The sequence below is a fragment of the Uloborus diversus genome, chromosome 9 (genome assembly GCF_026930045.1).
Source record: "Uloborus diversus isolate 005 chromosome 9, Udiv.v.3.1, whole genome shotgun sequence".
Lineage (NCBI taxonomy): Eukaryota > Metazoa > Arthropoda > Arachnida > Araneae > Uloboridae > Uloborus > Uloborus diversus.
In genome coordinates this window covers 48,803,824-48,818,984 of record NC_072739.1, presented here as the reverse complement: position 1 = coordinate 48,818,984, position 15,161 = coordinate 48,803,824, and the positions used below count along the sequence as shown (strand labels likewise).

The window sequence follows — 15,161 nt, the reverse complement described above, 5'->3', positions numbered from 1 at the left end:
ACAGCTCAACCGCCATTTATCCGGGGCACAAGTACATTTCACTGGCGTGCTAACCAATTTTAGATACCATTGTGAAGGAAGTGCCGACTTATAAGTAAAACCTGTGAAGTTGACCACCCTTGTAAGTTGACCTCCTGTCTAAGTTGACCGCTTCTTTCAGGCACGGAATTAGCCCTTATGTTATAAATCTACCTCTGTAAGTTGACCACCTGTTTAAGTTGACCACTAAAGTAGTGCACCGCAAGGGGTCAACTTACACAGGTTTCACTGTATGAGATATTTACTGCATCCAGTTTTGTTATGACTATTCTAGACTGACGATCCCAAATAGTGTGAATTTACAACTACTGAATGCGGCAAAGTTTGATAATATACTTATAACTCTTCCTAAACTCTGACTAAGAGATGATAACTTGTACACTTACACACACATATGTCGCATATTTATTTCTATATGTGTGTTTGAAAACCTGTAACACATCATCCAAAGAAGAGGATTTATTGTCCTTTAGATTGTACACATATTATCATTTGTCTGATTTCCTGAAGGGAATTGTATCTTTAACTGAAGTTTTGAGTCTGATGATAACATGTCTGTGAGCTTTTTAAAATCAGTTCATTTGCTATTACTTTACAAGACTGAAAGGTATCATAGAAATATTAGAACCTGTGCGGGGAAACATTTATTTCAATAGTTAATTCAAAATCTTTTTTTTCTTCATCTTCTTCAGAAGTTAGCGCAGTGGTGGTGCCCAGCCTACGGCAAGGGCAGATTTCAGGGGGATGGTCATGGGGGTATGACCACCCCCTTAAACCTTTGACACTATTATCCATTCATCATTATTTTACGTGATCATAATTTAATAATTGCATACGAGTTAGATGGATGAATGTAGCATATCATGAAAATATATCAGTACGCATTGTGTTCAGATGCTTCATGAATAAAATTGTCATCTTTAATAATTTTTAGTCTATTAATTATTTGTTTAAGTAAATATTTGAAATAATTTTTCCTTTCATTGCTTCTGATATTAATTATAAAAAAAAATTGCAGTTCTAGGTGCCATGTTCTTTGTCGATTTGATACATTTTATTGACACCCAAACAGTGTCAGAAATTTTTCGTTACCAAAACTGAATGTTTTTCAGCATGATCACCCCTCCCCCTAAAATGTTTGTCTGCATCCTCCCTTGATCTACGGCCCGTGAAGCATATGTGCTCTGTAAAAAGAAATGAGTAAGGTTACCAGTATTAATAGGTGTAACGATACAAGAATTATGTTTTTGATTTGGAAGGTTGTCGTAACATAAAAGCATGATCATAAGCAGACTATTCATTATTTATGAGAGTGCAAATATATATTATTAATATATACCTGGGCTTTTACAATGATCTTAAATGATGAATATAAAAAATATGAAATTCATTTATAAATTAATTAGTTGGTTAAGAACCAACAAATTTTAAGAGAAAATATTTTTTTTTTTTTTGCTCTTGTGAAATTAGTATAGAAATAATTCTGTTCTAAAAGAGACAGCTTTTTTTCTTTAGCATTTTTTCTATAGCTTTCTTGGGGAAGGGTGAGATGTAGGATCTTTCGAGAAAACATGAAAAGCACCTTATTGCACCCGATGTTGAAATCGATAAGGAATTCAGTTTCTACTTATTCTAGTTTGAAAGAAAGGCATGAGTAGAAAGAGCGAGCACATTCACAATACACAATAGCTCTTATCAATGGGGGGTCGCTCCTGGGGGATCTTCTACCTCACGTGTGTTTAGCAGGAGAGCTTGTCTCAATGGTCTAAGATCACCTCTAACTGGTTTGTACTTACAAATATATATGACACAGAGACCTAAATTTAATGAACAAAGAGATAGAAAACTATTGTGATTGACCGATAATTGTGAATGATTTTTGATGTTTTCAAGGCAAATCATTAATTAAAAAAAAAACTGTTTAAAAGTATCACATTTTAGAACTTGCATCCCAACTTTTACATCAATCAGAATGTATCACACAACTTTGTAACGAATTCCTTACAAAAATAAAATTGTATGAGGCATTCACAATTCCCCAGAACGGATATGTAAATCACGTGATTTTTTGGGTAATATAGATAGTAGAGTGATAATAATAAAATCCCCGATAAATTGCGAATTTCGTTCTGATAGTTTTCTGCCTTATCTCTATTCAGGTAGTGATTTCAAATCCCCTCCCCCCTAACCCTCCTAACTGACGAACCTACCATTACCGTAATAATGCTAGATCTAAGTAGTTATTTGTTTTTATTTCATTACTCCAAAAACATCTAGTTCTTCTGTAATCTTGCCATACATTCACAGTGCATCTTACTATTCCGTCATTCGTGTTTAGTGACGAAAGGGCATAAGTCCGGGACTTATGCCCTTATTAACGAAACACTAACTTACACTAACGAAAAATGTGACCCCTCAATAAAGTGCTTTGTTGTACAAGGATAGACTTCCCTGCTATACAAGTCGATTTCTCTACATACAAGTATGGTAAAACTAAAACCGCAGCGAAATCAATTTTGAAAAAAAAAAGGGACATGCCCTTTCTGAAATAATCGATTCCAGTGTAATGTAAATAGTAATGTTAACATTTTCTGTTTGGCGCATCCCTCAAAATATTTTTTCTCGACTACGGCACTGTATATAGTGAGATCACGTTACAACGAATACTAATAAAACGAAATTTCTGTTTCAGCGAAATGATTTTTTAATCCCAAGGTAATTGCTGTTAAATTGCTTGAATTAAATTGCTACGAAATTTCCGTTACAGCGAGCAAACACAATGTGTGGCTCCTTGAAACACAGGAATATGGTGGTGTACCTAATATAAAAGGTTACTCATGTCTCTGAGGGGGGGGGGGAGAGCTACGAATCAGTGGGGTAGCGTAGGGGGAGGCAAAGGGGGCACTCGCCCCGGGTGGCACTATGCTAGGGGCGGCAAATTCTGTAACACTACATTAAAATTAAAAAAGTTTTTTCTAACGGCACTTTGCTATGAATGGCGAATTGTGTCTCACTAAATGAACATCAAAAACGTTTTTTTTTATTCTTCAGTTCTATATTGTCTCAAGAAATTTTTCTCGTTCAACCACGAGCACGAAATAATGGATACTAACATGCATGTGGATTATTGATCACTGGAGCTGATATAATAAGACTAGAAGGGAGAGTTCAACCTCGTTCAAGAGGATTATAAATATCACAAAAATCGACAGGCAGTCCGGGGCGGACTGGGTCCCCCCAGAGGGCGCCAACCTTGACTACCAAAGGGTGCAAAAAAAAAAAAAAACACGAAGGTGCACAGATGGTTAGAAGGCGTAAAAAAAAGAAGAAAAAATGAAGACGCACACGTTCGAGGGCGCAATATAAATTTTTTTAAAATTTTGAATATTTTACGTCTTGAATTCAAATTATGTATTTCGCAATCAAGATTCACGAGACGCGTAAAATGGTACTCTGCGTTCGAGGAGGCGTGACGATGTGCCTTCTCGTGAAAAACGGACTCTGTATGTGTGGTCGTAACTTCAATAAGTATAAATAATTTGGGTAGGTTTGCCACTAAAGGTCTGTGGAGTCGGCTCATGTGCAACATACGGTGCTTCGAGATGTATATATTTTTTTTAAATTTACATTTATTTTATTTTATTTATTTATTTGCATGTTTTGTTTCAACGTGCACATTTTTTCGGACATGGAACTCATTGAAATGAAGCCGATATTTTGATTTTTCATCGAGAAGTGCAATCGAAAGCAAATTGTTTTGACGTAAGATTATATTAAAATGTAAAACTCGTTTTGGATAATAAAATCCGGTTTTCATTCTGTAAAATACTAAAAATGTCGTTTTTTAGGTAGGGGGGGGGGCATTTAGCAGGAGAGTGTAAGAGGGGCGGCAAATTTTGTGCCTGCCCCGGGCGGCAGAAAGCTACGCTACGCCGCTGCTACGGATACAAACTACCCAATAATATTAATCGATAGATATAAGGAAAAAAGTCGAAAAATGTAATTTTACTTCACATCTGTCGCTATGCCGTTCATATGTACATATCAAAATTTCAGGGAGTAATTAAAAAAAGCCTATAGCAATTCCATAACTGAATGAGCTAAGGGAATTATTTGTTGCAACATAACCAACTATAAGCTATTTAGAAAGAACTGAAAAAAGGAAGGCGTTTCCTTCCAATTTCGTTTTTTGAATTGAAATCAACTTCAATCTACCTTTGGGAAGGAAGATTTCAGTGGTTCTTCTGAGGAATTGTAAAAAGAAAATGAAATTATAAATTACTTTATCGACACAAATGCTGCGCTTACGAAGAAGAAAGGAGTAGCTAATATTGTGGAGCAAAACACCAAACATAAAGATATCACCAAAAGTATTGGGAAACTTTGAAAATTCACAATTTTACAAATTTCTCGAAAAATAAAAGACCAATTGCTCTGTAGTTTTTTGCACATAAAAAGTATATACTCCGGTTATCATTTTCCAATTAAAATTAAGTCTACTTAATACTCATTTAGGGGACCAGCAACAAATTGAGTTAACAAAAAAGGGGGTTTTGATCATCTTTCATTCTAAATAGCTGGGAATAAGCTATAAATTTCAGAAATAAGTAAAAGAACAATGCAGAGTTTATTTTTATATTTTCGTGAAAGTATCTCTTATACGTACGAAAGATAAAAGTATTTCTTTCAAAAATACAATTTTTTTTTGACGATATTTGGCTCATAACATGCAGAGTTTTCCTTCAAACGATACTAAACTTTCAGAATGTCTGACAGCGTACAAGAGAAGCATAATATAAAATGTGAAGCAAAAATATTGAATATTCGATGAAATAGGAACGTTTAAAGCAATTATATTTTCACTGTGCATGCGCGAAAGATAACAATTTATAACCTTTATAATTCTAATTCCAGATAGATCTTACAACTCATAAAAAAATTACACTTCGATATCATTAAAATTTAAAAAGTTATCAGTGTTCAAATGAGCCGAATTTCAATAATTCTTGGCTAGGCAATGAATGATAAGGGGTAGTTCTCAAACTGGCAAAACTTTCCTCTTATCGTGCAAAATGATTCATGATAAAAACGGATTATTTGCGAACGATCCCTCATGCTTCGTCGCCTATCCAAGAATTCGGCTTATTAGATAGCTGACAACTTTTCAAATTGTAAAGGTATCAAGTGGAATTTTTTCAATAGTTGAAGGATCTATCTGGAATTTGGATTATGAAAGTTATAATTTTCTTATAATTCGTGCATGCACAGTGAAAAAATAATTGCTTTAAACGTTCATATTTCATCAAATTTTCAATACTTTTACTTCAAATTTTATTACTATATTTCTCAAGTATGCTGTGAAATATTCTGAAAGTTTAGTAACGTTTGACGGAAAACTGCGTGTTATGAGCCGAAAACCGTCAAAAACAATTTGTATTTTTCAAAGAAATGCTTATGTCTCCGTAGTTTCAAGTGATATTTTCACCAAAATATAAAAATGAATTCTACATAGTTCTTTAACTTATTTCTGAAAGTTGTAGCGTATTCTAAGCTATTTACAGTAAAAGAAGATCAAAAACCTTTTTTTGTTTCCTCATATTGTTGCTAGTCCCCTAACTGAATAGACTTACTTTTTATTGGAAAATGATAACTGGAGTATACTTTTTATTTGAAAAAAATTACACAGAATTAGCTTCTTATTTCTGGAGAAATCCGTAAAACTGAATTTTTCAAAGTTTCCTAATACCGAATTACTAATTTTGGTCATATAGTGTATGCGCTTGTCGAAGTGTTGATGTGTAATATTATACACACATTGTGTTGAAAAGCATAGTAACACGATGTTGTTTCAGAAGAACGAAGCCAAGCGTTTAAGTATCTGTTTTCAATGCGTTTCAAATCCCTTCTCTTTACACCTTTCTACAACTGACCGTCGAACACGCCCAGGAATGGGGAGCATTGGAAGTCACTCGTGCGAACTAAAAGGCAGGCGTGGTCGAAGATAATCTTGACACTTTTCAGGGGGAGAAGTATTATGTATATATATATATAATATATATATATACATAATATATATATATATATATATATATATATATATATATATATATATATATATATATATATATATATATATAATCGCTTGGAATTTTTTCCTTTTCTTCTTTTTTCTTTCTCTTCTCTCTTCTTTTTCTCTTTTTTTTTGAGACTAACTTTTCGGGGGGGGGTTTTGTCCCCAAAACCCCCCCCCTTAGCTACGCCCCTGTGTGCTGCAGTGAAACTAACGTGCGAAAACCTGCTGCAATATGGCTACAATTTTTCCTTGAATTAGAGCCGCCAAAGTGGTTAAAGTCGTTTTACTCGAAACTTGAAAATGCCAACTTACATCCCTTTGCTTCTCACTGTCTCATGTGTCAATTAGTTTTCATACAAAAATTTACTAGTGTTTCTGAATTTCATTTCGTGTAATGAGTTTTCTCAGTTTTCTCTATCTGGATACTGGCCCGTCAGTCGCGAGAAATTTTCGAAAATTGCCCTTTGGCCACAAAGTTTGAAGGACACTTTCTTCTGAAAATTTTATTTGGTTTTAATTACTAGAATCAAGTGCAATCATTACACTTATTATTTCTATACATGGATTGAACTCCTGAGATGTTGTATGTAAAGGATTTTCCATCATTTTTTAGCTTCCTGGTCTTTTTTTTTTTTTTTTTTGTAAAATTTAGAATAGTAATTTTCTGTTTAAATGTTGCAGGATTCTGATTGTTCCAACAGAAACTCCATCCATAATTTCAAAATTGATAACTTTAAACATTGTAATGATCATATTAAGCTATAATGTAACCATAGATATAAATAGAAAAAATCAGAACCGAGCGATTTTGATAACAATAAGCGTTTAGTAACATTAACCACCATCACATTAAGCAGGTAGTTGAATCTTTGTTAATTTGGTTTTCAATATTTTGAGTGTCTTTTAATTCAGAATTAACATAGGCTCATTATGATTATTTTTTTAGTGAGTTGACACAAATAGTATCTGATGTGATCCATGATCCCACATTACCAAGGACGGAAGATCATGTCTGTCCAAAATGTGGTCACAAGGAATCTGTATTCTTTCAAGCTCAGAGCAGAAGAGCTGAGGTTTGTTGTGATTTTTAGTTTTTAAGATTAATTTGTCATTAATATTAGGCTTCAAAACACTTTATGGTAGGTTTCTTCTTCGTTTTCTAACTTTTAACAGTGTGTCTGGAATAAATTTATCTCTTTTCTCTTTATTATGTACTTAAATAAACACATGAAGTGAAGGAAAGCCTTTATGCCTGTACTTTTGAAATCTTGCCTTTTGTTTCTAGAATTAGAATTGAAAAACATTTTTCAATAATAATAAAAAATTCTTTGTCTTTTTGTAATAGGACTTGGAGTAGAAATTTTAATTTTCTTTTTGTTTATTTATTTATTTACTAGTGGTACCCGCAAGGCTTTGCCCGTAATAGAAAAATTAAAAGATCTTTTGGTTCGCCTGTATATTTACAAATAATGTATGGTAAATTTTCTCACCGATTGGCTTGTACCCATGTTACCGTTCCACGTTATGATAATTTCAAAACTCGCCAATTGGCTTGTGCCAATGTTACGGTTCCACGTTATGATAATTTTGTAATTTACTCGTCCATCTTATGATATTTTTGTTCTTAAAATTGGAATAAAAAAAAGGAACCACATCGAATTTTCAAAAAATCGCTTTGAGCTGCACACTAGGGTGGGTCGATTTTGACTTTTTTTTGAAATCGAAAACGCCTGTGGTGGGAAAAGTTGTGTAATGGCACCAAATGCTCGCATAAAATTTTTTTTGGAAATCAAAATATATTTAGATCCCCCGCCAGCCCCTTAAAGTTTCGCCAAATATGTAAAAATTAACATTTTTTAATTTTTTTTAAAAAAATCCTATGTATAATATTTTTAATCGCCTGTGGTGGGAAAAGTTGTGTATTGACATCTAATGCTCATATAAATTTTTTTTTGGTAATCAAAATATATTTAGATCCCTCACCAGTCTCTTGAAATTTCACCAAATATGGAAAAATTGACATTTATTTGTTATTTTTTAAATTTCTCATGTTTGATTTTTTTAATCACCCGTAGTGAAAATGATTGCCTGGTAAGATTCTTCACTCATAGGAAATAATAATATTCAAGTTCCGCTCAACCGGTAAAATTTGGAATATTTTCATAATTTTTAAAATTTTGACGTTTTAAAGCAAAAATTTTATCCAACACTTTTTTTTTTAAACTAAGCATTTTTTATACATTATTTTTCTATAATAACACTATAGAATTCTTCAGGATTAAAACATAGGTATAAAAGATTAAAGTACCAGAAGTCCGTCGTCGCAGTTTTACAGCAGCTCTTCGCTCATTTTCCCGAAGTATTAGGGGAAAATGACTAAGAATTCACCTCGGAGTTTTTTGTAATAAAGAAGTTTTACACCTTGCACATTGCTTTGTTCTCAAATTTTGGCATTAATTTTCGGGAAGCCAATGTTGTACGTATAAAGCCATCATGGCGTGTTGCTCCACACAGATAAAGATGATTCTGTCACCAACCTAACTGCTCTTTTTACCGCTTGTGTATGACATGGTAAATTCCACAACTCACTTTCAATAACGTCTCTCGTTTCAGCTACTTTCTCAAGTTCCGCATTGGGTATATGTTTGGTGAGTGGAGGGTCTGTAAGGACACAATTTTGCCAATTTATCAATTCTGTATAGTCTTTTGCTGGAAAATTTAGAGGTGGAATGACAAAATCACGAACTGTTTCATTAGTAAGAGTTCGGGCCTTCAGGATTGTTCTGTAGCCTAACTTCCTTACTGAGGATCGCGTGCCGTTGATCATGGCTATCAGCAGGTTTTCTGGATGACCAAAAAAACCATTTCTTTATATAACAGGGTCAACTACTGATTTCAGATCATCGCTAAGATATCTTGAGTAGTGGATAACTTCCCAAAGATGCTGTGCACCGCATGTGATTGAAGGCTCAGTTTTAATCAAAAATCAAACTTTTGCACACATCTTTTACAATGTATTCTACAATAGTCCCTATTTCCAGCGATGACTCTTTTGTACCAACATACAAATGAAGTACTCTGTTTGCTGTTGTAAACCACCTAGCATGAGATAGCTTTCCTGGTGATTTGGTGGACAGTGATGTTGAACAATTTCCTGAACATATTGCTTGACATATTTGATACAAGTATTTTTGGTCAGTGCCAAGTCCGTCTGTATCAACTGTTGACAAATCAAAAGCAAGTTGACAATCCTAGCTGCTTACATGTGCCAAGAAGCTTCCCTATAGGACAGTTATATGTAAAAGGACCTGTAGTGCTTCCATCAAGATGCCGTAACAGATAGCGTAAAGGTAGCTCATTGGCGTGCAATTGACATATGAGCCACTGCAACGGTCTTTTTTAAATGCAGCTCAAACAGTTGCATTACACCACCTTTCACACCAGTATTGACTGCTGTTCCATCTGATCCTACTGCAATTAAATCCACAGTAGATACTTGGGTTGTTTTTAAATAGTCTAATATGCTTGATAACACTTCATTCACTGTACCAATTCTTTTGCTTTGAGTTTTTCGTTACGATTTCTATTTGGTTCATATATGCGTGGCTAAGTGCCAAGAACAGGCCGATTTGTCAGACTGGGGGTGGGTGATTTAAATAGTTTCATTATATCACAGAGAAGAAGAAAAATAAACATTCAGAGGAATCACACCATCTGTCTCTTTGACAGTTAAAACTAAGCAGAAGGAGCAAAGAAAAAAGGCAAAACGCGCAATTTCAGATTCCCGGCAGGGGTGGTATATGTAATACGATATGATAATTATTTTGTTCACAAACAAAGGGTCTTACTATTTACTATTTACACTACAGGTGATTAAAAAAAATACATTAAGAAAAGAAAAAAAAGTTTTAAAAAAGTCATTTTTTACATATTTAGCGAAACTTCAGGGACCTGGCAGAAGGTATAAATATATTTTAATTACCAAAAATTTTTTTTAATGAACATTAGATGTCAATACACAACTTTTCCCACCACCGGCGATTAAAAATACTATACATAAGATTTTTTTTTTAAAAAATTTAAAAATGTCAATTTTTACATATTTGGCCAAACTTTAAGGGGCTGGCGGGGGATCTAAATATATTTTGATTTCCAAAAAAATTTTTATGCGAGCATTTGATGCCAATACACAACTTTTCCCACCACAGGCGTTTTCGATTTCAGAAAAAAGTCAAAATTGACCCCCCCCCCCCTAGTGCACACCCCCATGCTACAAACTAACTTTGCCGAATTTCATGAAAATCGGCCGAACGGTCTAGACGCTATGCGCGTCACAGACATCCAGACATCCTCCGGACAGAGAGACTTTCCGCATAATTTTTAGTAAAGATAATAAATATTTAGATAATGGGTTTCTTGTGATTATTTTCTGCTTTGTTATTAGTAAAGATTTATTTATTTATTTATTTTTTTTTTTGCAGTGTTTGCAAGTTACATCTTTCTTTTATAAATTGTAATTCTAAATTGATTTTAACAAATTAAGAGGGGAGTACCCATCTACCAAATGTAGGAAAATAAGGTAGCATTTTATTCTGATAGGCAGAAAAGATGAAAGTAGAAACGGTCCTGCGAGATAAAGCAGTACAATTGATTGCCTCGAACGTCATTTTATACCTGCCTATATAGCAAACCTCCTAGTGAAACTTGTGTAAGTTGACCACTTGCGGTGCACCCCCCCCCCCCCCCCATCTATAAAATATTTTCTAGTTTCGCCACTGTTGTGTTGTATACGTGTGTGCATATATCGTTATCGGGATTGCAGGCAATCCCGATCCCAAAGCAATTATCCAAGCTGGGCAAAGATCCTGAAGCAGCCCCAAGCTGAATTTAGCAATCCAGAGTTTTTTTAAGCAGTATACTGAACGTGAATACTGACTGAGTGCGCTTCATATTGTCAATCATCATTAATAGCAGATAATTATGTTTTGGCGAAACAAATTAAGAGTTATCTGAAAGATATAATGGGCTTTAGAGAATAAAAGAATTCATGTAATTGTTTAAAAAAATTTCAACATTCAATAATATTAGAATTGCCAAAATTATATTAATTTTTCTTTAATTGCTTACCTTAATAGCTGTGGGTAAAAGATTTTCTTAATTTGTTTATATCAATAAAATCAGCGGGAAAATTGAATATAGAATTTCAGAAAATGTAATTTTTTTTCTTCAACATTCATTCCTAAAGAAAAATTAAAAAAAAAAAAAAAAACTACTGTGAAAGTAAAATTACAACATGCAACCATTTTTTAAGAACTTTTATTATACTTGGCCTGATTGTCACAGAGAAATCTATGGCCTAGTTTTGCTTATATTTGCAAGTAGACTACTTAGAGACTTCGGGTTTTCACTAAATGATTTGCTTAGTCGTAAAGGCACTACTTAGCGCTGAAAAATTAAAATTCTAGATTAAAATTATCATTTCAGTTAGGATGGAAAACAGCAAATTTCATGTAATTTCTCGATTAAATGTTTAAATATAAAACTCATTGTTACAAATTTTGTTGCCTTGCAACAGTAACGTTAAAAGCAATCACAATGAAAATTTTGAATCAAGGCTTCTCTGAAGCAGGCATGAAATTAGCAAGTATAAATCCTAGAGAGGAATAAGGATTAAATTTTAGTGCCAACTGATTAAACTTTTAGACATATATAGGTTTTTTCCCTTTTAGTACCGAGCATTTATATGAAAAAATGCGGGGAAGTTTCGTGAAGATAAAATTATTCTATTTCTGAAATACATTTACACTAAAAAGGATAAAATAACAGAATTTAAAAAGAAAAAAATGATAAGCACTTTTCATAATGCACTCAAAAGGACAAAATAACTTTTCTGTGTCAGAAAGGACAATTTAAGAATTCCTGTAGTTTTCGAAAATGACACCACAAACGAAGAAAAGTGAGGTTCTAGTCATTTCAAACCAAACTCAAAGTTATGATTGAAAGCTAGATAAGAAATTCTCTCTTCATGACTTGAGCTGCACTTTTCTTTGTTTGTAGTGTCATTTTCTTGGAATTTTCGAAAACTACAGGAATTCTTAAATTGTCCTTTGTGATCTAGAAAAGTTATTCCGTCCTTTTGAGTGCATTGTGAAAAGTGCTTAGTATTCTTTTAAAAAATTCTGTTATTAGACGATGAGTTATAAAGTTGTAAAGAATAAATTGTAAAATTAAAATTGAGTTATAAAACTGCATTCTCTTTAGGTCTTAAAAGCGAGAAAGAAAAAATGACTTTTTAGGGATTTTAATCACTATGCAAACACTGAATTGGGCGTTTCCCGCACTATTCTCATGATTAAGCTTTTTACTGCAGTTGAAATCTACGATTGAAGGCCCAAATTATATGTCTGAATATGCAAGTGTTGATTTGTTTAGTGTTTACTCTTTAGTTAAAAAGAGTAAGCTGAATCGGGAAACTATTGAGGAACACAATTTCAATTCAGGAAGAAAAAAATTCTGAGATTTTGTCCCGCCACATTGGTTGATCCCCCAAATTGGAGCCTTGTTTTTCGAACTGAATTGCTCGATTAACATGCAAAAACAGACTGTAATTATATCAATTTTAGAGCATAAAATTATCAAAACTCTCAGAGTGTTTTATTAGTGTCTACCATGTTGTGAAAATATTAGCGGTGATCCGAAGCTCGTCATATTTCCCAAGTCCAAAACTGGTATTGGTAACGTTGTAACCAGATTTCGGGCCCTTTGCTGTTCTTACTTTTAATCATGCAGTGGCAAGTAGTTAAATAAAATGTATTTTTTTTTCAAAAAACATCGGCATTTAGATGCTTTTCAGGGTCGATGCAGATGGATAAAATTTTTGAACCATCCGCGTCGATGCATCAATTTTGCTAATAAATTTCAAAGTCTTAATACATTGTAAAAAAGTTTAATTCATGAAATCTGAAAATCTATTTATTATTTCTAGGATGAAATGAGATTGTACTATGTGTGTACAAATGGCAACTGTACTCATAGATGGACAGAATGAATCAAGAAGATAAAAAATAAAGAAAGACGAAATACTCTTGTTTACAAATCATTCATCATTTGTTATGTTCATTTAATAATTTGTGAATAAATTTCTTTTATCATTGATAAACAAATGTCTTGTAGTTAAATTAATAGCTTATTAATTCTGCCATGGGAAGATGAAGCATAGTATCTGCTGGAAAGATTTTGAAATATTTGAGGAAACTAGAGTTGGAGCAGACCAAACCTGGCACTGTCATACATATGCTGTGATTAGGATCTGCATAGCCTTCATAATGCTGCCAGGTTATGTTTGCTTTAACTATAGTTTTGGATTCCGTACTAATAATGAAAAGTTTGAATTTTATGCTTTTTTTCATGCTTTATATTTAGCGTAAACCAACTAAGAAACTGAATACAATAAAGCAAAAGTGAACAAAGATGACAAAAATAAAAAATTTACAGTTTGTGTTTTACCTTCCCATAGTAGTTGTCCTGTTTATTCACAAATATATTAACATAACCTGTTTATGAGACTTTTAGCATTTCATTTTCTGGAAACGAACTTTTATGCAATTAGCTTGTTGACAGCTTTTTAGAAGTAGCTGCAATTAGTAGATAATGTAAAGTTCCGGGAAAAAATACCCAATTTTCTTCTAATATACTTGTGTATGTATTATTACTTCTTTTTGCAAGGACACAGTTCTCGTTTACAATTAAAGCAATACTCAACTAGCTGCCTACCAGAATTTTGCAAGTAACACTAACTGTTGATGTGCTGAAACATTTTGCAAAGACATGGGTTTGTGGTATTAACTGTAGGTACATCCTTAAAAATAACCTTTCTGTTTTTGCGAGAAATTTGTTAATTTTCGCCTGAAATTGGACCTGTTGAAATTTTTTTTAAAAATTAATTCAATATAAACTTTAGTTATTTTATGATTACACTTATGTCTTTAAGAGTGATTTTTATGCTAAGTGGCTACTGAAAATAAAGATTTGTTTTAAATTTCCCAAAATATTTCCAATGAAGATAATTCATTCTTTTCAATGAAGTTCACTTAATGTGTTTTTCTAAAATTATCAACCCTAACTTTTAAAAAAACAGCATAATTTTGAATTTCATTTTTAATTAAGAGCTGAACATCTTTTAGTAACATACATTGGCTTTCAAGTACAGCAAAGAGAGGAAACCATTATCATTGGCAACATAAATCAGAGTAATTTGGTAAATTTCTTATTCCTATTCAGAGTCACAACTGACTACAACTGTATTTATGTTGAGGACTGCATAATTTGGTAAATTTAATCGGGGAAATTTTTTTAACAGTTGTTGCCATCCTGTTGTAGAAACCTATCGCAAGCTTTAGAATAAAAAGTGGATGGATAAATAAATATGATAGCTTGGTACGAACCGAAGACATATTTATGTAACTAAATTTTTAATGAAAATTTCATATCAAAAATTACAGCAAAGTGGGGAAAAATATGAAATTGGGAAAATAACAGATTTTATATTCCTGCTCTCGAAGAAACAATTTTAGTAATTTCGCACCGCAACATTAGTCGATCAACCTAATTTGAACTTCATGTTTTGTACTAAATTGCTAGACTAACCGCAAATATATAAGGTAATTATTCCAATTAAAGTGTATAAAATTCTCAAATCCCACCTCAAAACTTCCATGTGAAAATTTCGTTTTTTATCCAAAATTTAGCGTATTCCGAAATCCAGAAGCAAAAGCTGGCTGATTTCCATCCTTATGTTGTACGTAAAAATTAGATTTATATAAAAGTCTGTCTTCATTCATTTTTCTTTTCCAAAAAACATCAGTATTTAGATGTTTTTCAAGACCAATGACTTTTTTTCTCGAAGTTAGCAGCATCAGCTGCTGATGCTAATTAATCGGTCAAGCCTCAATTTCCGATAGAAATATATGAATTCTTCCTTTCAAGCACTGTAAAAATTTAAGGTTCTTTATACATGGCCATGACATATGCCGATTTTACACAAATTATT

At 33.0% G+C, this 15,161-nt stretch overlaps 1 protein-coding gene across 1 annotated transcript in view; it reads left to right on the top strand.

Annotated features, from left to right (window-relative positions):
* Positions 1-13,256, top strand: part of LOC129229522 (DNA-directed RNA polymerase II subunit RPB9-like) — a 45,886-nt gene extending 32,630 nt beyond the window's left edge. The window contains exons 5-6 of the mRNA XM_054863842.1: positions 7,059-7,185; positions 13,098-13,256. Coding sequence (XP_054719817.1) covers positions 7,059-7,185; positions 13,098-13,160 — 190 coding nt within the window. The 3' untranslated portion in view covers positions 13,161-13,256. The remainder of the gene's footprint in view (positions 1-7,058; positions 7,186-13,097) is intronic.
* The last annotated feature ends 1,905 nt before the right edge of the window (positions 13,257-15,161 follow it).